Source organism: Echinops telfairi, unplaced genomic scaffold (genome assembly GCF_000313985.2).
Source record: "Echinops telfairi isolate 266 unplaced genomic scaffold, ASM31398v2 ScPeMD7_18;HRSCAF=68, whole genome shotgun sequence".
NCBI classification, from domain to species: Eukaryota; Metazoa; Chordata; class Mammalia; order Afrosoricida; family Tenrecidae; genus Echinops; species Echinops telfairi.
Window position 1 is genome coordinate 56,053,786 of NW_022103915.1, and position 20,684 is coordinate 56,074,469.

The 20,684-nt window shown below is 46.5% G+C and overlaps 1 protein-coding gene across 1 annotated transcript in view; it reads left to right on the forward strand.

The window, feature by feature from the left end:
• The window catches only part of NIN (ninein), a 105,741-nt gene that overhangs the window by 23,098 nt on the left and 61,959 nt on the right, over positions 1-20,684 (forward strand). Inside the window, exon 4 of the mRNA XM_045287638.1 lies at positions 13,711-13,880. Coding sequence (XP_045143573.1) covers positions 13,711-13,880 — 170 coding nt within the window. The remainder of the gene's footprint in view (positions 1-13,710; positions 13,881-20,684) is intronic.

Sequence of the window (20,684 nt, forward strand, 5' to 3'; positions counted from 1 at the left end):
CAGCTGTTGAACACTAAAATGAGACTTCTCCACTATAACACTGTTATGGAATAAATAATTGGTTTTTTCCTGGGCGATATGTCAGATAATGTGGCAATAACTCATTCTCAGAATGAGTAGAATGAAGCTGAAGGGTACTTGTTTCATCCATCTTTCCTTTGTAAACTAGATTAGATTCTGGGATTTTGTGGAAGGATGCAAATTTTGGCCAAGTGTCTAAAAGAAAAATGGTCTAGAAATAATTTTAGTTCATTCCAATAAGTGGTGAGCCCTCTGCTGCAGGCATTCTTATATTATAATTGCTTTTCTGTCTCCCCAATTTACGTGATAATTCTTGAGGCCCGTGCTGTTCCTCTTTGTATCCCCAAGGCCTAGCGGGAAGTTCCACGTGAAGAAATCAATGAGTGCTGTGAAGTAGAAGACTCTGTTGTGCTCCATTGATTTTTAAGGCACCATTGGTGATAAGGCATTGTTACTTTATGTACTTCAATTTTAAAGTATATAATTACCAATTACGATGGTACAATGCCCCTCTTTATTAGGCATTTATATCAGTGTTCAAATCGTGTGGGGAAAAAGGTTTGCAAATCAATGATCTATAGTAATATTTGAGGGAAAGCCTGAACAATGTGGAAATTTGTGTTATAATATCGTCTAGTTTTATCAGATCAGTGGCGAGCCCTATTAAGGGCACTTGAGGAGTATGGAATGATTTATACCTTGTTTGTGTTGGTGAGGACATACATTTTTCCAACTCATAGAACTAAACTAAAAGGATGAAATTTACTGTGTGTAAACGATGCCTCAATAAGCCTGATTTGAGAAAAATGAGAACATCAAGAAACCAAGTCCAGCTTTGAGAGTGACGAGACATCCTAACGTTTGGTCGCTACGAGTCATTCAGTGTGACCTATGTAGATGAGGCACAGATGGGAGTTCATTTCTTATCCTTCTTCCCATGATCTGATTATATGAACTGGCTTATAAAATGCTCTGGGTCTGTTGTGTGAGCGAGCAGTGGATTCTAGTTGGAGGCCCCCCAGTCTTGACATTGGTCGCCGCTCCTAGGTGGGATTCTCCGCCCTGAGGCTCTCCAGAGCCCCAGGAAGCTCCCAGTGGGCTGTGCAGGGAGCCTACTGCATTCGTTACGTTCTTTAGACCCGCAGGACCGTGTCTGCGGGTGATCATGTTAGCTGTGGGTTTTTACTCCCTCACGTGTTAGGGTACTTTTTACTTTTTAAAGATTATCTTTCATCTGAAGAATAATATTGCAAGATCTGGGACCCCAAATAGTGCGATGGTGGCATTGGCACTGGCAGACATTTTCGTTACTATGAGCGCCGGGGATGTAAGCGCAAACTCAGCATTCTCCTTTCCTGTGCTGATCGTGTGCTCTCGTGCACGTTTGGGAGTGGGCACCCCTGCCAACAGTCCATAGGATCCCGCTTCCGCCTTTTCATCAACACCTTGACTGTCACTTGCCAGACAAAGTGTCATGCCATATACAGAGGTGAGAGGCCTGTGATGACTGCAGATGTGAACCGTGGCCCCTGGAGCCGAACAAGAGGATGTAGTAGACAATGGCTGGCCGAAGGCTGGTGGCTGCCCAAAAGGAACCGTTTGCAGCGCCAGCTCCAGATGGTAGTTTCACAGCCATGGGTGGGCCTCGCTGCGATGCGGCAGAAACCACCACTTGGACACGTCTGCCCGGACAACACACAGAAGGGATTTTATGGCGTCATCATGTGCTCCATCCTCGGCAGCACATCTTTGTTACCATGCTGCCCAAATTGGTGTAATGAAGCACCAAAGACACGCTAGTGGCATGTCTGTGGCTTCCTTCAAGGTGTCCTGGCAGGATAGACCCTGGGACTGAGCTGAGCCTGTGCCCCAAGAGCCTTCCCTAGTCTGTAGCTGAGTCACGCTTCCTCCCACAGTGCCTGCTTTTTCTGCCTCTCACCGTCTTTCCTCGGCCCTTGCCGTTGTTCCTGGGATCGTGCCATTCTTTCCACTCAAGCACTCCCCCTCCCACTCTACAATGTGCCCCTTGCCCCACAGGCTGTCGGGCTTTGCTGGCAAGAGGCCAAAGGGGCTTTGCCAACGGTGCCCCTCTTTGTGCACTTTAATTTTTAAATGATTTCTCCTGCAACAAGAGGAAACATTGGCTATGTTTTCTGTTGGCTGTGGCTTTGGAGGGTAGGGTCTGTAGTGGGACTGCTGGCACCACCTCTAAACCACACTGGATCAACGTGCCGCTAGAACCTGCTCTCCAGAGATTTTGTCCTTGCTTGATGCATTTTGCATTAGATTTCTGCCCTGTAGATGTTAGCATAATGCAGGAGGCCCTTTTTTCCCCTGGTGTGGTTCACATGAAATGCTTCCCCTCTGTGAGGAAGAGCCCAGGTTTGAATAAGCCAAATTATTAGAGAAATAAGGCTAGACATTGTTTCTGTACAGATTTTGTTGAGGGGCAGAGGGTGTAATGTTTTTGTAACAGACCTTCCTACTTCCAGAAACTGCCCTAAATATCATTATTTTCCTTGTACTGGGGGGAGGGGCCAGATGAACACTGTAAATATAATGAGATACCTTCTTCTTTTTTTTTTAAATTGTTTTATTAGGGCCTCATACAACTCTTACCACAATCCATACATACATCATTTGTGTAAAGCACATTTGTACTTTCATTGCCCTCATCATTCTCAAAACAGTTGCTCTCCACCTAAACCCCTGGCATCAACTCCTCATTTTCCCCCTCCCTCCCCACTCCCCCCTCCTCCATGGACCCTTGATAATTTATAAATTATTATTTTGTCATATCTTGCCCTGTCCGACATCTCCCTTCACCCACTTTTCTGTTGTCCGTCCCCAAGAGAGGAGGTCACATGTAGATCCTTGTAATTGGTTCCCCCTTTCCACCCCACCCTCCCTCTACCCTCCCAGTATCGCCACTCACACCACTGGTCCTGAAGGGATCATCCGCCCTGGATTCCCTGTGTTTCCAGTTCCTATCCAGGGTACATCCTCTGGTCTAGCCAGATTTGTCAGGTAGAATTCGGATCATGATAGTGTGTGTGTGTGTGTGTGGGGGGGGGATAGGTAGGAAGCATTTAGGAACTAGAGAAAAGTTGTATGTTTCATTGTTGCTATATTGCACCCTGACTGGCTCGTCTCCTCCCTGAGATCCTTCTGTAAGGGAATGTCCAGGTGCCTGCAAATGGGCTTTGGGTCTCCAATCCACACTCCCCCCTCATTCACTATGATATGATTTTTTGTTCTGATGATGCCTGATACCTGATCCTTTCGACACTTCGTGATCACACAGGCTGGTGTGCTTCTTCCATGTGGGCTTTGTTGCTTCTGAGCTAGATGGCCTCTTGTTTACTTTCAAGCCTTTAAGACCCCAGATGCTATATGTTTTGATAGTCAGGCACCATTGGTAATACCTTCTTAGCATATGCCCTGGGACCCAGCCTTAGGTGAGATCCTGACTTTCAGTGTTTGCAGATTTGTGTTGGAAACGACATTCATGGGCCTTGAGCAGATGCTGAAGTCTGGAGGAGGCCCCTGCTGTAGGAAGTGTTGGATACAGAGGATCTCTGGGGGTTCCATGGGTTGAGTTGGGCTGCTTCATCACAAGTCATTGGTTCAGATCCTTCCACTGCTCTGTCAGAGGAAGATGGGGGCTGTCTACTGTGAAGATTGATGGTCGTGGGAATCCTGGGAAGCAGTTCTACCCTGTCCTAACAGGCTGCTATGAGTTGGAATTGCTATGGCAATGGGTTATTATGTATAGATGGAGTTCCTTGATGGTGCAAAGGTTTAACACTGTGTTAGTCTGGGATGACTAGAAAAACAAACGCAGGGAGCCTCATATGTAAGAGAGAACTTTATATCAAAGAGCAATTGTACATTAAGGAAATATCCCAGCCCGGTCCAGATCAAGTCCATTTGTCTAATATTACCCCATATGTCAATACTGGTCCATAAATTCCTCTTCAGATGCACACAATCATGCATGATGCTGAATGCAGGAAGACCACAGGCCAGTGGGTGGAAAGCCTTGTGGATCCAGTGGTGATGGAAGCATCTCAGCGCTGACATGGGTCTCCATGTGGCGCCTCCAGTTCCAGGGCTCTGGCTGCATCAGTGTAACTCCATGTGGCTTTGTCAGCAGGAAGACGAAACAGAGTGTGTGTGTCCCACCTCCAGGGAAGAGGATAGGAGTTCCTAGAATCCTCAGGAGAGGGCCATGCTCACACAGAGGCCTCATTGGCTGTGACTTGATTGACAGGCTAGACTCCGCCCCTTCACTCTTAATATTCTCAATTTGGCACCAGATTATGTAACTACCACAAACACCTTTAGCTGCAAGCTTGACTGCAGGTGTTTAAGAGATTTGGTTGTCAGTTCAAGTCCACCAGAGGCACCTCAGAAAGCCATATGATATATTTCCCAAAATCTCAGCCCCATTGGAAACCCTATGGAGTTTTAATGGTGATTGGAATATCACCATGATTAAGGGTAAGGTTATACAGCCAATTATCATAAGGCCTATCAATAAAATTTATACCTGTAAAAAGTTGAATTGGCAAAAGTCATGATCAACATATTTACAACCAAAACAAACAAAAAAGGAAAGTAACTGCCAAGACTGCTTCTGTATAACCAAACACCTCAGGGAATTTGGTTACCTGATTAGGAGGTTTAGGGTCATGGTCTTGACCCAATAATGCTTTCACTGCTTTTGTTCTACCTCCTGGTTAATTGCATCTTGCCTGAGGCCATAAGGCTTTCAAGTGACAATCCAGGCCCAGCAATCAGTCTCTCCGCCTGGAGGAGAGAGAGGACTAGGAGAAGGAAAGGGACTGTGTACCAAATCGCCGCCCTGAACCACTGCCGGAGGCCTTGTCAGGTGACCAGAAAAACTGGAGGGTGCCAGGCTACCATTACTGAACATTGTGATCAGAGATTCATGACCAATAGGAGGAAGTGCGGAACAGAATTTCACGTTCTCATGGACCCCTGATACCCTGGAGCCATGAAAGTGGGGTGAACCCCTGAAACTATTGCCCTGAGATGCTCTTTTAAAAGTTTCTTAAACCAAAGCTTTAAGCCAAAAATGTCTCCTAAAAATCATTTAAAGTGATACAGAAACTTAGCTTTACTAGCGAAAATGATCTCACCTTGAACATTATGCCTTTTTAAAGATACATGGGATCAAAGTGACAACTTGGGAGAATAGACGGGGGCCTCAGGGGGCAGTGAGTTTCTGTCAGTGAGGGTGAAGCCACTCGGCAGAGGAGGGTGAGAACGGTTTCCCAGCTTGAAGAATGCAAACGATGTTGCCAACCGGTACAACTAGGGGCTGTTATGAAGTAGTATATGCTCTGCTGTTTACATATTCAACAACAATAAATTAAAATACGTATAAAAAGAAAATCCTATGGGCACAATTTTACCCTGACGCACATGTGACATCAGGAATTGGGATGGACTCCATGACAACTGGTAATACACAGACAGCCCAAGAGGCTTCTTCTCTTGCCCACTCAGTTGCGTGAGATAAGAAGCTCCTACTCCCTGGGTGTCTGTGTAACGTTAACAATGAGGCACGTACATTCTCTCCAAAAGTTAAAGGCACATGGATTTCAGAAAGGTCTTAGCCAGGGGCTGACTGATGCTGCAGCTCTTTAGTGGGCAGTGGCATCTCTGGGAGTATTAAACTAGGCTATTAGACCTCCACCAGCAACCACCCCCAACCAAAGAGCGTAGTATTTATGAATCTGGAGAAGCTCCTGCCCCATTGAAGGGCAGGTACCATGATAGGCCCTTTCTAAAAGTAATTAAGACAGTAGGCATTAAGAACTGTTAAAATCCCTTTGTCTAACCTTTGAAGTTTTAATATTCACTGACCCCTTTATTTTCTAATAAAGGGGTACCCCTGTACTGCCTGTATCCCTTTAGTTTCTAATATCCATTGCAATGGCTACATGGACTCACAGACAAAATGCATGATTAAAGGATGGAGTAGGTAGTTAACAAGTTGTCATGGCAGTGAGAAATGCTCAGGGTTATATTACAATCAGGACATGTTACATAGTTCTCTAACATCTATTAGATGCCCATAGGGCATACCACTCTGCCCTAAGCCTCAACCCGAAGGCATTCAGCTTAAGCTCTGTGGGCCAACAAATTTAGTTCCCTGAATGAAGTGCCCAGAGACACCCACTCCAGTAAACTTCAGCCTGAAGGCACTCAGCTCCACGTTTTTAGGTCACCAAGTTCAGCTTCCCCAGTTAAGTACCCAGAGGCACCCCACTCCACAAGTCCGCTAAAAAGCACTCCTACTTACCTGTTCCGTGGGTTGGGAAGTCCATCCCTCTGCCCCGTGCTTTGGCTACCTTTTCTTCCACTGCTTCTCTGATGGTATGCCCATCAGAGTTGGGGATCACAAGACACCCAGCTGTCTTCTGGGTCCAGCACTTTGCTGTCAGGAATTTCAGGCTCAGAATACACCCTCCATTCCCGGCTCTTGCTAGTAATGAGATCCCTCCTCCTGCTTCTCAGGGGGCTCATTTTATACACAGCAGGATGGCACTCCAGGGAATCTCATGGACAATGATCCACAGATGATTCCTATCAGTGTCTACCACCACCTTTTTACCAGACCTATGTAGGGAAAGGTCGTTTGGCAGATGTTAGAGACTTTGACTAGAAGAGCCACATTAAATAATAGACTGCCCTTGCATTACCAACACCAATCTCAGATTTATGCTCCATTTACAAATAATTATGAATGTGCACAATGATGTGAGTATAAGGACAGTCATTTAAAATAGTGGGGAAAAATCATAACAAGTACAAAAAGTTGACAGTATATTGTTTAGGCAAATTACAATGTATCTGAGCAATCAAAGACTAAGCAGCTGTTAAACTGGTATGGGAGAGTACTTACTGTTCTGACAATTTTACTAAGCACACAAAGACACAATCTTTAAAAATGTGCAAAATATACTAGTATTATTTAAAATTAAGGCTGGTAAGACTTTGGGTAATGAAAGCGTTTACTTGAGAGTTATGTGATATTTTAAGCTACTTTCCACAGTTTTCTGCACACTCTCTTTGAGGATTGGTATGCCGTTCATGCTCATTGAAGGGAGAGGAGACTAACGAAGCAGAGGAAATTGGAGCAGGAAGGAGATCGGAGCAGCTCCAGTTTCTGAGATGACGAACTAGATAACGTCATTAAGCACATGCCACTGCTCTTACTACTCCCAAAAAGGAGGTCGGGGAAACTTGTGAAGGGACTAAGTGCTGTCAGATTCTCCCGGCCTCCCGGCTTTGGTCACCAGAGACTCTGTGCAGGGTCCCTCTCTGGCCACCAGCCTCAGAGTGCTACTAATTCCACAGCACCTCCAGGTGGGAGACCAGAGCGGCTGAACACAATGTTGCCCTCCCCCCCCCCCCCCCCCCCAATGAGGAGAGGAGCCTTTGAGAGGTTGTGTCCCTGATTTGGGTAAGAACTGAGTGCTCGAACTGAAGTCCATGTGACTCCAAAGCCCGGGCTCTTTCCCTGGAGATCTGCTCCTTGGGAAAGTGTCTGCATTGGTAGCTCTTCCCGACACGTAACATGACCATTATAAAGTGGGAGCTGTCGACGGTACCGCTGCACTCAGGTTACAGGCGAGAGGCTTCTATGAAGAAAGCTGAGCTAAGAGGTTCCTTGAAAGAAATGCATTTTGAGCTGAGCCTTGAACAACAAAGAGGATGCAGGTTGTGAAAGAGATCTCTGCCGCCTTCCCCAAAGTGATTCAAGATGCAGGTCTTACCAAGAGTGCACCACAGACTAATCCTCCTGTGAGAAGCTAGGAAAGCAACCGTAGGATCATTCTCAGCTCGAAGACTTTTGCTGTTGACTAATATTCACTTGTTTTCCAGCTTAGAGAATCATCTAGTCAGGCCGGTCACCCTCTTAGAGGACCGAGTGGGGCTGCTGACCTTCCCCTCACGGCCTTCCTTGAAGGCAGGGTTAATCAGGAAACCGCCCCCATTCCTTGGTGTCCAGAAGGCCCCATGTTCCGGAAGAAGCCTCTTTCAGAGACTGACGGTGGTGATACGGAGACTCCACCTAAAATCCCGTCACTGAATGGCAACAACAGAAGACGTAAAAGCCTGCGTTGACCATCTGGATCTTGTGGGAGATTCCAGAGAAGTCCTTTCTGAGCCTGCGGCCAGTGGCCCCAGGAGCAACCATGTTGTGAGGAAGGACCATGTGTGCAGAACCAAAGGAAGGCGGGGCTGCTGTCCCAGGATCCTCTGTGGACACAGCAAGCACACGGGGAAGGAAAGGCAATGGTGGATAATGGCAGAAGGCTTTCCTTGGATGATTTTGTGGTTCATCTTCTCTCGGCCTCTCCTCCTTTACCCTTGTCTGTCTCCACCTCCCATCCCACCCTTGGCATCTTTACATCCTCAACTCTATCTCCCCTCCTTGGTAACTGAAGGAATGGCTTAGAGGTTGTGTCTGACCTCTTCTGCCTTAAGTAGGGAGAAAGAAAATGCAGCTTCCCACCAGCCCAAGGCAATAAGGCAGGGGTCCGGCATGCCTCCACCTCCACCTCCACCTCCACCCGTCTTTACCCTATTCCGAACCCGCCAGCCCTCCCACGGCTCCTTTCTGCTGGGCTCAGCCATTACCTGGCCTACATGCATTTTGGCGCCTCGGATGTTCAGCTTGTTTTGGGGCATATTTGACTTGCTGCTTACAAAAATGTACTAGTTTTCCCCTCTTAGCTCTAGTTTATGAGATAAAGAACATGTTCCCATATACCCACACACCTCTGCTCGCCCCCCAAATAATCAGGATACTTTAATGTGGTGTTAGCTAGCCTGAGGTAGAGAAAGTACACACTGGCTTTATTTAAGGTAGTTTGGGTTGTACTAAATATTTAGGTCAGGTTATCCTTCACATGATGTGCTGTGATTGAAAGATATATTTGAACAGTGCAAATTCCATGAACTTGGAATTTTTCCCAAGTTTCACTTCATCTTTATTAGGAACTGAACAGCAGGCAGTTCCAATTGGTTCTCTTAAGCGGGAGCCAGAAATAAAAGTTACTGTACAATAACAAGAATGCCCTGATAGTGTAGTGGGCTGTGTGTTTTACTGCTAGCCACAAGGTCGGCTGTTCAAGCTCACCTGCTGCTTGACAAGAGAAAGATGAGGCTGTTCTGTTTTCAGAGAGATTTACAGCCTCAGAAGCCCACAGGAGAAGTTCTGCTCTGGTCTATAGGGTCACTATGAGTGGTAACCGACTGATTAGTCATGAGTTTGGTACAATACATAGAAATTCAAATGTTCTGAAACTCAAAATAGGCCTTTCCAGTCTGGTTATAAGATGGCACAACGTCTCCACCTGTGCACAGAAACTCTTAACAGTTAGAATGTTTCTTATAAAGAAGCATGGAGTCAACCTCGCCTCTGAATCATTTGACATGGATTATCCATGGACGTCTATGTCTTCAAATGTGTTCTGAAATATGCCTGCTGCATAATTTGAAGAAGAAAAGTTTAGATCTTCAAAATATTTATGAAAATTCCTATGAAGTCATACTTTTTTTATCACTTTAAGTTGCCCACACACCTTCCCGATATGTCCCCTTTCAATGTTCTTTTTACTTTCCGCTCAAGCCGTGCTCTGGTCTTGCAGTATCCAGCTTGTAGTCTCTGTGTGTGCTGCAAAGCCTCTCCTACCACAAAGACCAACTCACTGCATCTCACTGGTTCTAAGTCACGGTGACCCTGTAGCACAGAGAACTCCTAGCCCTTTGGGTTGCCAAACCGTTTCGTCTTCTGAAGGCTTCAGGGTGACTAATGCATTTGAACCACTGACATCATGATTGGCAACTTGTGTGTAACCAGCTAGCCTCCATGTGTTCATTGACAACTTTCCTTGAAATATATAATTTAACACGTAATTATTCTTCTTCTTCATCAAATTTTATTAACATCAAGTCATTTGTAGAAAAAAAGAAACCAAGCAAACATTTAGGACTGTGTGAAAAATAAAACTTAGGCTTTGTACAGGTCAGCATTTACATCTGGGCAAGACTCTCTCCCGTCAGGCGCAGCAGCTGCACTTGTCTGACACCCCTTTGCAGATGCAGCCCTGGGCACACTTGGCACCGCCAGCAGGGCAGCAGGAGCAGCATAGACACAGCAGAGCCAGCAGTAGCGTAGGAGCAATTGGGGTCCATGTCCAGGGAGTTGAGGGCAGGTGGGCAGGAGGATGCAGAGCAGGTGGAAGGCTGCTTCACCTAATTCTTCTTCAAATATCTCATATGTCTCATCCTGTAATTTGCGGGTCTGAATTCTTCTCATATTTGAAGCTAGGATGAAAAATTAATAAATAAGTGTAACTTAATAGCTGAAAATCTAGTAGAAGTCCCTATCTAAGAAACTAGAGATGATGCGGTCTGTCAATGCAATTTTCTGAATCAGCACCCCAAATAACCCCAGGAACAGGCCTGAAAACCAAGAGACAAAGAAAAAATAATGGGAATCAGTTTTCAAATGCTTAACAACAACAACAACAACAACAAAACAATGGTTGTTGACCACAGGTACCCTCTCTGGGTCTGTGTATCTTTGCTATATTTCTCCCCCTCTTATCATTTGGGCAAATGCTTAAAGTAGAAGAAGGATGTGTGACCCTGAAAGTCTAAGTGGGAGATATTTAGAAAGTATTATGATTCTGATTCCTTATTGGTCACATGGATGGTTTGACAATTCAGTGATGAGGAAACCTTAATACCTGTGCTTCCTGTGTGCATCCTAATTAATGCCTTTATTCCAAAAAGAGTATCCATCAATTGCTCTAGAAAATGACTTTGTAATGTATGTATGCTATGTAAATGACGTTTACTCAAAATTGGTTATTAAAACATACCCAAAAAACTTCCTTCCAAAACCAAACTCTTTGCCATTGAGTGAAATCTGACTCATAACAACCCTGCATCCTCCAAGTGCATGAAGAATAAACAAAACGAACAAAAACCCTGTACGACAGTCTAGAACTGCCTCTGTGGGTTTCCAAGACTGTAACTCTTTACAGGAGCAGACAGCCTCATCTTTCTCCTTTGGCACAGCTGGTGAGTTTGAACTGCTGACCTTGTAGTTAGCAGCCCAACACATAATCCACTGTGCTACCAATGCAAAAATAAGTAAACCAAAAACCAGAATCTCTATAGGCTCACGGTCTATTAATTTCTATTGCTTAGAAAAAAACCCCAATGTTTCAAATTCATCACTGCTCCATATACTGTGTGGTATATTTAGTACTAAACATTTAGATAACCGTTTCGTTCACAGGTGGGTTTTTGTAAGAGAGGCCCTTTCGTTCACAGTGGTTTTTGTAAGAGAGGCCCTTTTGCCAGGACTTCGAACCAGTTCTTCCTGGTTTGGTTATTGCCAATCAAGTGAAGCCAGAATGTACCTTAATTTGTAAATGTGGGTGAACCCAAACAATAACCAGAAGTAGAAACATGGTGCTCAGCTAGGTATGTAATCTCCGTCTTAGAAAACAAGGGCAGTGTGCTTGTAGCATAGCAACCAAGCCTCTCTACCTGCTGAGTCAGAAGCAAGGGTGCCTGCTCAAAGATGGCAGCCTGTCCTACTACTATGAGTGAAGTGCTCTCTCCACCATGCGGCAGTAATCCAGTTTCCTGCATGGTGATCCTGAGAGGGCTCACTAAGGCCCTTCCAAGTCTCCCCTCAAGGCCTGTGGACTGTACTTTTTCCTGTTCCATTTCTGTTCTGCTCCCTCAGTTGTCAGAGCTCAGATCTGCTCCAGTTGTGCTGCATCAGCCATAACCAAATCAGGAAGAACGAGTGCCCCTGGCTCCCCCCTGTGTTAACCTATGACGCTCCTCCCCTGAGAAAGGGTGGGAGGTCTGTGTGACAGGGTTCCTTTGCCCTGGCTACCACAGGCCACGACACTCTCTCATGCTGTGACACTCCATGCTCCGTTTTTGGGGTTTAGAACTTTGATCTTTTCTGGGCTCACGTAGTCACTAAAGGTGTATCTTGTGTGCCACTAAGATGTAAGCCTGTATAATGAATTAAGGATGGTTCTGCATTGCCTCTTATCTGACTAGCATCGGTGGGTGTCAGCTGCCAACAAGTAGCTCGGGTGTCTGAGCCGCTCCTGAATGCTCACAAGCTGACACACTCTCTTCTGATAAAAGGTACCTTCAAATATGCATGCGATTTTCAATATAAATTTTGTATGCTTAAAAACTTTCTGTAAAAGAATCGCTCGACCTAATAAAATGACTTGGCTGGGACTTTTTAAAGGCTGGATCTAAATATCGCTAGAAGTGATATAGTTAGCATAAATACTTCACTCTGAGCCTTCCTGTAAGTTTTCTGAATGTTTCTGATCATATTTGTGAATGGAGTGAAACCGAGCTTGTAGAGAGGAGAGAGGGTGGTTAGCCGAAACTGGATTGTCCCTGTTGCTATCATGGTTTCAGTGATGACAAGGGAAGGGTTTTGTTCCTTTACTCATCCAGGCAGCCGCCTTCAATTTGAGGATGTGTGTACATGTCTTGTCTAAACATCTACGTGTTTGAGTTCAGACACCTGTTGTGAAGCTTGTCACGTTCAAACAGCACACACTGGGTGCTCTCTACAGAGACAATAGGTCTGTGTGTAGGTGGTGAGACAACGGAAGTCTAAGCATAGCCAGTCTTCTGTATTTGAATAGCATGTACTATTCTCTTAGTACTGCGCATGGTGCTAAAATATCTCTTCGAAGGCACTTGAATAGAGTGAAGTATTTATTTTATTGCTTTAAAGCTACCCACTGTAGATGAAGCTTAGTCTGTAGTTGGTGGTGGCTGCAGCAGTGGCGGTGGTGGTGGTAGCGGCGGTGGTGGTGGCAGCTTTGGTGCTGGTGGTGAATGGTGAGCTAGAGCAGTGTTAACGGTAAAGAGCTGATGTCCTTCTTTAAGGTCGAGATGATTTATCCCTTCTGGATACTCCTTAAAAAAAAAAAAAGTACAACACTGAAGCCCATGATGCCCCATTTTCCTCACGGGGGTTCTCATTTGCTGTTTTCATCTCCAGCTTTTAATTTGGTAATGCGATCTTAAGGTCAGGTTTCATATGAGAGACTAGCTGTCATTCACTGTTCGGCATCCACTGTGTTGCTTTATTTGTTCCATCCTCCTGCTTGTCTGACAGATCAGCAAGGGGAATGGTTAACAAAGGACTCATTCAGATAAGAGAAGGGCGTGTTGCAGACTCATGGGTGTGGACACTAACTTTACAGTGGGATCTGGTGTTCATTTTAGCATCATTGTTTAAGAATTCCATGTTAGTATGAGGTCAATATTTCAACCCCAAGGAAAAAGAGGGCCTCTCCCTTTTGTCCTGATCTTAAATATGCACTTAGTCAACTCCTTCGTGTTCTCATTGCGAAGCTCCCTTGATGTATAGATGCTGGGCATTTGCTCCACATGCTGGAAACTCAGAATTAGCAGCTCTGCTCTGCTGTTCGTCTGACCCAATCCCCCTCTGATATGCCCGCTTTCCACACAACTAACACGTGGCCGCGGCTTCTCTGGGGGTAGGTATGAGAGGCTGCGTCAGCTAAGGAGTGACGTCACCGCGTAATGTGCCTCAACTCTTATCTCCTTGCCCAGACTGCTCCCCAGCAGCTCAGCCCAAATATGTCCGCGGTGGGAAGCGGTATGGACGAAGGTCCCTTCCTGAGTTTCAAGAATCAGTGGAGGAGTTTGACGAGGTGACAGTGATTGAGCCGCTGAACGAGGAAGCTCGGCCTTCGCACATCACAGCCAGCGACTGCAATGATGTAAGTACGCGGACGGGCACATTCATCTTGACCACGACGTGGAGGCCCCTGTCATTGGGTCACGGAGACAGGACAACCAAGGGTTTGTGGAATGAGACGGCCCAGCCACTTGCTGATGTTATCATTTACTGCCTGCCTTTTGGGTATGGATAGCAAGGTCAACCTTTCGAGCTGGATGTTTTCACCTGTTTCAGTTTTTAGAGACCCGATATGTCCATGCGTGCCGTATGCTTCTTCGTTTTTAATTTAGTTATTTTCAGTTACCTTCTGGCTCTTTGGGGGGAAGTCTCTGCTCTCCACGACACTGTCATTTTTAGTTGTATAAAAGGCTCATCTGCTATTCCCGTTCCCCACATTTTACAACACAGCATCCAGGACAGGTAAGACATGGAAGAATGTGTGGAGGGCATTTTGGGAGCCTGCATCTGTCTTTGTGGTGGGACAAGGCAAGTGTGACGTTTGCTCTGCACCGCTGGATACTGAGCAAGGGCACTTTGCCGTGGGCAGTTGCCGGGCTTCTCCTGGTGCAGCCACATCGCCGTGCCGGGTGCTCCGAGGATCACCTGCCCTCCCTCCTCCCTGGCTTTCATTCTGCACACTGCCATAATCCACCAGTAATGAAGAGGGAGTAGCAGCGCCTTATTCTCTCCTTGCGGCTCATTGAGCAGCATCCCATTTATAGAACATGATTGAAAGTGCCGTGCTGAGCACGCTCGAAATATTTCTTGCAAATCCCAGCTGAAGACTGGCTGAAAATATCTCAGATACTAATGTCAACTAAGAAAGGGCCAGAGTTCCTCAGCTTCCGCATAGTTGTCTGTAGATCGTAGGTTGCTGTGGTGTGTGTGTACAGTGTGTGTGTGTGTGTGTGTGTGTGTGTGTGTGTACAGTGTGTGGAGAGAGGAAAAGGAGATGGCTGCTAAACTCTCACATCAGCTTCTTAAGCTCCGGGAAGCTTATTCCCAGTATTGTCCCCAGTGAGCAGATATCTACTATCTCCAGCTTTCCAAAACAGCCGCAAACCCAAAAGATAACTGGAAAAATCCCAAGTGTTGAGCAGAAATCACATGAACATTAGACGTGCCTGGCTGACATGCCAATCCGAAGGTGTCTGTGCTGTGTTTTACGGAGGCGGCGCCCATCCTCACAGCAGAGGACGGGAAGGAGCAGACACGACACGTGGGGAGAGAAAGCAAAGCAACTGGAGACAGGAGCAATGGGAACCACGGGAGCAGTGTGGTCCAGTGAGGAGGGGTGGCAGCGACTGCAGGAAACACACGAGCCGCAAGGAGGCCGATAGATGCTGCTTCCACAGCACCCGCCCTGGGCTGAGTCAGAGGCTGCTTTTCCTCTGGGGGCCCAGCCCAGGTCAGGGGCCCTCCAGGAGCCCTTGGAGAAGCTACCTAGAGAGCTCCCAACCCCCCAAACCACATGAACTCATTCTCTCCACACACACATACACACACCCCACACACACATATTTACGTAGTAAATTTTAGAGGGGTAGTCATTTGCATACTCCAGTGAGCACAATGTTGGTAATATTTATCTCGCTGTAGGGCAGGCAGGGTATAATTTTCATTGCACACGGTCTGCTCATAGCCCTGGGTAATGTGCAGTGCATTCTCTATGAAAAAATGGTTAAGATGCCTCAGTACTTTAAAGGGTAAGCTTTTGTTGTCTGGAAAATACTTTAAAATCTAATATATCATTTCCCTAACCATTTTCCCAATATCCCGGGCATTATTATTTGGGGATAAGAAATCAGATTATGAACTTATGTTTTCATTCTCTGCTCTCTAATCACCACCTGAGAATGCCCTGGAAGTGGAACGGGGCTGACCTTATCGTCGGCCATGTGTTTCTCCTAGCCTTGATCTGATCGATTGACTCTCATGAAGATTTACAGCGTCAGAAAGGAGGCTTTGGTTTTGTGTATAGACACAGGTAGTACTTGAGACCCGAGTATGGACAAAGTCTTGTTGCACAGGTCTTACTAAACGGCTACTGTGAGGTCCCCATTTCACCAGGGCGCACACAGCTTCTCGTGCCTCCTCGGGAAAGCTCCAGCTGTGACCTCTTGGTGCTCTGCACAGAAGACTTCCTGGTTACAGGCGCAGAGAGCTGCACATCGAGGCCTGGGGGGGGTCAGTGGTTTCCATTTCTGTTCTCCTGAGTCACTCCTCCTGACTCAACTCTGATAGCCTGTAGGCCTCATACAGAGACTCTTCAGGACTAGCAGGTAACTCCTTCTACCCTATTGATATTCCCAAGGCTCAGTCAATTGCCTTCTGACATCAAAATAATGTAGTGGGCTTTGTTTCGGAGGGAGAGAGAGTATATGTGTACGCGCGAGTGTTAATCAGGCATTTGAACTTACCAGTTTTGAACTTATCAGGTTGTAGTGACTCATCTCTTTATAAGATTAATAATTTCATATGAGGTAGCCCTGGTAGTACTGCTGGGTGACTGTTTGCCTGCTAACTGCCAGGTTAATGGTTCAAAGCCCCCAGCTGCTTCTCAGTAGAAATAGGAGGCTGCCCTGCTCCCATGAAAACCCTGTTGAGGGTTGCCGTGAGTCAGAATTGACCCCATGGTAGGAGGCGTAACCACCTTCGCCTGTGGCATTGTCGATGTGCTTAGTAGCAGCAGAATGGGCAAATACCACTTCCGTGTGGTCATCGTGTCACCCTTGCTGCCTCGCTGATGCGTATAACCTGGTGGTCTCCTTTTTTTTAACGTGCATCCTGTTGGATCAGGATCGCGGTTCTGCTTCCTTGACAGTTTCTGTAGGAACTTCAGCAATTTAGCATGTCCCAGGGGCAAATATCTGTCACGTTAGGATGCCTGTCCCTTTCACGGAAGCATCTAACTCTCCTGGGTGCCACCCGGTGATGCGCATTCTAGAGAAGGGGAGATCATGGAGGCCTCACCTGGGCAGTGTGGGCTGTCACTGGGAGTCTGTCAGGAATTTCTTCTAAGGAGTTTGGAATCTGTATTTGTTGGTTTCTTCTGCCCTCCTCCCCACACGCTGGCTGCCTGGGGTTCTTTTGTCTTCTGTCCCTGGCTGCTGTGTGTTGGTGGTGGCTGACCACTCACCTCAGTGCCCCCAGACAAGCTTGAAGGAGGCACTGGGGCTGGGTCCCCCCAGCTATGAATGTTGCTAATGGAGGAGTCCGGGGCAGGGTGGCCCCTGGTTTCCTGGGTGGTCTGAGGGGAAGATTGGAGAAGTCCTGGCTTTCCCTGGAGTGCGCTTTCCCTTGCTGGTCTTTCTTAAAATGACTTTAGAGTGCTTGGGGTTTGTTTTTGTAAGAAGACAATAAGAGGATCCAAACCTTTTGTTGGAAGTTAAATGGAGAGGAAGCCTGACTGCCACTGTGTAGACTGGAGGCTAATTATAGCTCTAGGCTGTATCAAGAAATAATTCCATGTCTTTGAGGACTTGGAGTAGACAGTGGGATGGCTTAATGTCACCAGCACCTATTGAAGCTGTCCCCAGGGTGGTTCCCTTCTTTCTAGGAAGATCGAAGATGAACATTCCTCCTTCCATCTCCCTGTAGGGCTATTTCGTAGCAGCAGAAGTTGTTAGAGTTTGAATAGAATTCTTACCCGACTCCTGGGAGAGTGATTCAGGACATTTCTTTCTGTGTCCTTGCTGGGGAAGGCCCTACCGCAAGCACAGCAACACGCTAAGGCAGTTTCCAGCGGCTGCCTGTAAGCCTGCCCCTACCAAGGGGACACTGACATGCGGGCCGGTGACTGCGGGGCTGTCATGGAGATCAGTTTGAAGCCATGGCATTTGTTTTTAAGGGAACTACCACATGAAACTTTAGGCCTCCCTAGTTACAAGCGACTTGGATCCAGTCCTGAGACTGTCTGTGGGCCACTGCTGTGATGAGCACCCCCATGGACAGAGCCCACCTTGTCCCGTGGGAATACAGGTGCTCGCTGCCTGGGCCTCGCTCCCTGCAATAGATTGTAGGAGACTAAACCTTGCTGCCAGGCTGGTAGCTTTTTTGTTTGCTTGTCAGTGATGCTCGCGTTGTGCTTCGGTTGAGGTATGTTACAGCCCTACCATAAATCCTGAGCATTGCAATCGCCTCCGTTCTGCCCTCACCCACAGTGCTTTATCTGACAGTTATCCTGTTCACTGCAGAAAAGGAACACAGCACACCTGACGTAGCTGTGAAGCATGCCCGCTCCTACCAACTTCAGTTTACAAGGCAGGCAAGCCCTTCCACAGGGAAACGCGCTGCATCGTACTAAATGCTCAGCACTGAAATGGGCATTTCGGAATTTTATTGGAGAGCCTAGGAGTGGGATGTGCTAATTCGCAAGTGACAGCTGGGCCCCACTGTTGGGCTGAAATGTGCCTTCCCTGTCCAATTTAGTGTGTTTATCTGACAAATAGAGCCCTTGGGATTCTGCCCTCTCGTCGAGGGTGGTATCGAGAAAAAGTGGCCCTTTTTCTGTTTTCATGGGATCATTTTCACTGAAGGTGAGTCAGTGGGACATTCAATTCTGAATTAATCCAGGCCAACAAAGGGCGCATTCTTGCTTCCGACCTGAGGTGTGATTCATGAGGAGGTTTGGGTCGTCCTTGTTATTGCTTTGTTTCGTTCATTAACAGAAAGAAGGGAGATATTAGGTTCAGTGGAGGAGCATTTTGTTTCTTTTCATGAAGATGGATTTTATATGCAGTGAATGCTGAGGTTTCTGCTGAGTGTGGGTGGAAGGGGAAACTAACCAATTCGCAATTCCACCCTCTATTACGCAGACCTGGGAGGAAAGGTCAGACAATTAATACAATTGGGGCAGGGCCGCTTTGCTTTTTGCCCTGGTTGAAAACAGGGGACACCTTGTTGACGGTTTTCCTCCACAGGGAATTAATCGGGTCTAGTAAGATTTTTATCAAGAGCGAGGGGCTCGAAACAATGATTTCTTCAGCAGCAGACAATAGTGGTGTAAGCCAACACCTCAGGCTCTCACGCTGCAGTTTCACTGAGAACCTGCGGGAAGAGTGGGAGCCTATTGCTGCATTAGCCCCGAACTGAACAAGCAAATAGGGTCTTTTTGTTGGGCTGGTGGGCTGGGAGGACTCATGCGCTGGCTGTCCACAGCTAGGAAATGAGAAAACAAAAAACAGCGTTGACGGCCCTACATGAAATCCAGATTCTTCTAGAAGTGTGAAAGTGGCAGTTTGCCCCCTTAGGTTCCTTTCCATACACCCATAACTTTGCAGCAAAACTTTATGAGTTATCCGTTTGCATCTCATATCGAGTCGCTCTTTAGTTCTAGAGCAAACTTCCTTAAGAGATAAGAAACAGAAGAAGTCTTCTTATCTGGCTATTTCCAAAGATGACACACTCCTTCAAGATACAGCAGTTCACTTGAAAGTGATGTAAAATAGCCCCTTCAGCATGACCACGTTGTCTCTTCTCCCAGCACATACAGAGGTTCTGACCTCTGGGTCCTGGAAGTCTTCCCGTTGGATGTGGAAGGAGAGGCCCTTGGAAGCCAGCCCTTCCCCTCAACCTTCAAGCCATCGGGTCAGATTGACTCGTAGCAACCCTGTGTCTCCACATTGACGAGTACTGTCAGAAAGCAGCCGGAGCAGAAAGCAAATTCAAATTTAGCAAGTTAATTTTAATGGTGAAAGTAACCCTATGTATACTCATAAATATTTCCAACTGAAAAGGCAATAATTGATTAAGTGAACCAACCGATAGATACCCTACCTGATAAGTAACCCTGCTAAGCAGGACACCATGAGCAGATGTAGTTAAAAATCCTTTTTCCAGGTGACAGAACACTCTGGAAACAGATAGTAGTCATGGTTACAGAGCATGATGATTGCAGTTAATGTTACATCTTAAACATGTGAAATGGCAAATGGTTTGTTAATTGTATATACATACCATACACTCTCCCCAAATTTCCTTTGAGGATTTTAAATCCAGTGAACCAAAAGCAATCCTGAATCATTGCTGGGAAAAGAGGTTTAAGACTAAAACTCTTTTAAATTCACCATTTCCTCATATTGTCATAATGAAAGCTTTTTGGTAATATAACAGGATATGCGTTGAAAAGTTGTACATTAATGCTTCTTATCCCAGTGACATAGTGGATTATGCATGGGGTTGCTAAATCCTAACATGCTGATTGAGGAGCCCTGGCCAGGGGGTGGAGAGGTTGCCAGGGGTTCAGGGAGCAGTTGGAATCCACCTACAGCCCTGTGGGAGAAAGGCCTGGGAGCCTGCATTCAAGAAGGTGACAGCCAAGAAAACCCAAGGGGAAGTGTTTCCTCTTCAACCTGGGGTCACTCTGAGTTGAAACTGCCGCGTGGTACCTAACAACAACAACGTTTGGATCTTAAGCGGTCTCCGTAAACTGACTTCTCTCTTCCTCTGAGAAAGCTGGTGCTTAGCTAGGTGGTGGGCCCGCCCAACTAAAGGGGCACCCCGGCTGTGCACAACAGGATTGGGCAGCTCTTTAAAAATGTGCATCTGCCTCTGTTTGTTTGGGGATATCTTATTTAAACACATTTCCTTCCTCTTCTTTTCACAGCTTGCAAGACTTTACCCTTAAAATCAAACAAACAAAACAAACAAATAAAAACCTGCTTCATACGCTGAGATGGCAGACAAACATCAGCTTAGCAAGCTCTGCCGGGAGAGGCTCCCCTGCGCGCCCCGTAATCGCCCCCATAATGGTGTTCGTTAGCCATACATTCTGGGGCGCAGAGGTCTGCGTGGGAGCAGATGGTGGGTGGGGGCAGTGTCTGTGCTATTGTGGGCAGGGATC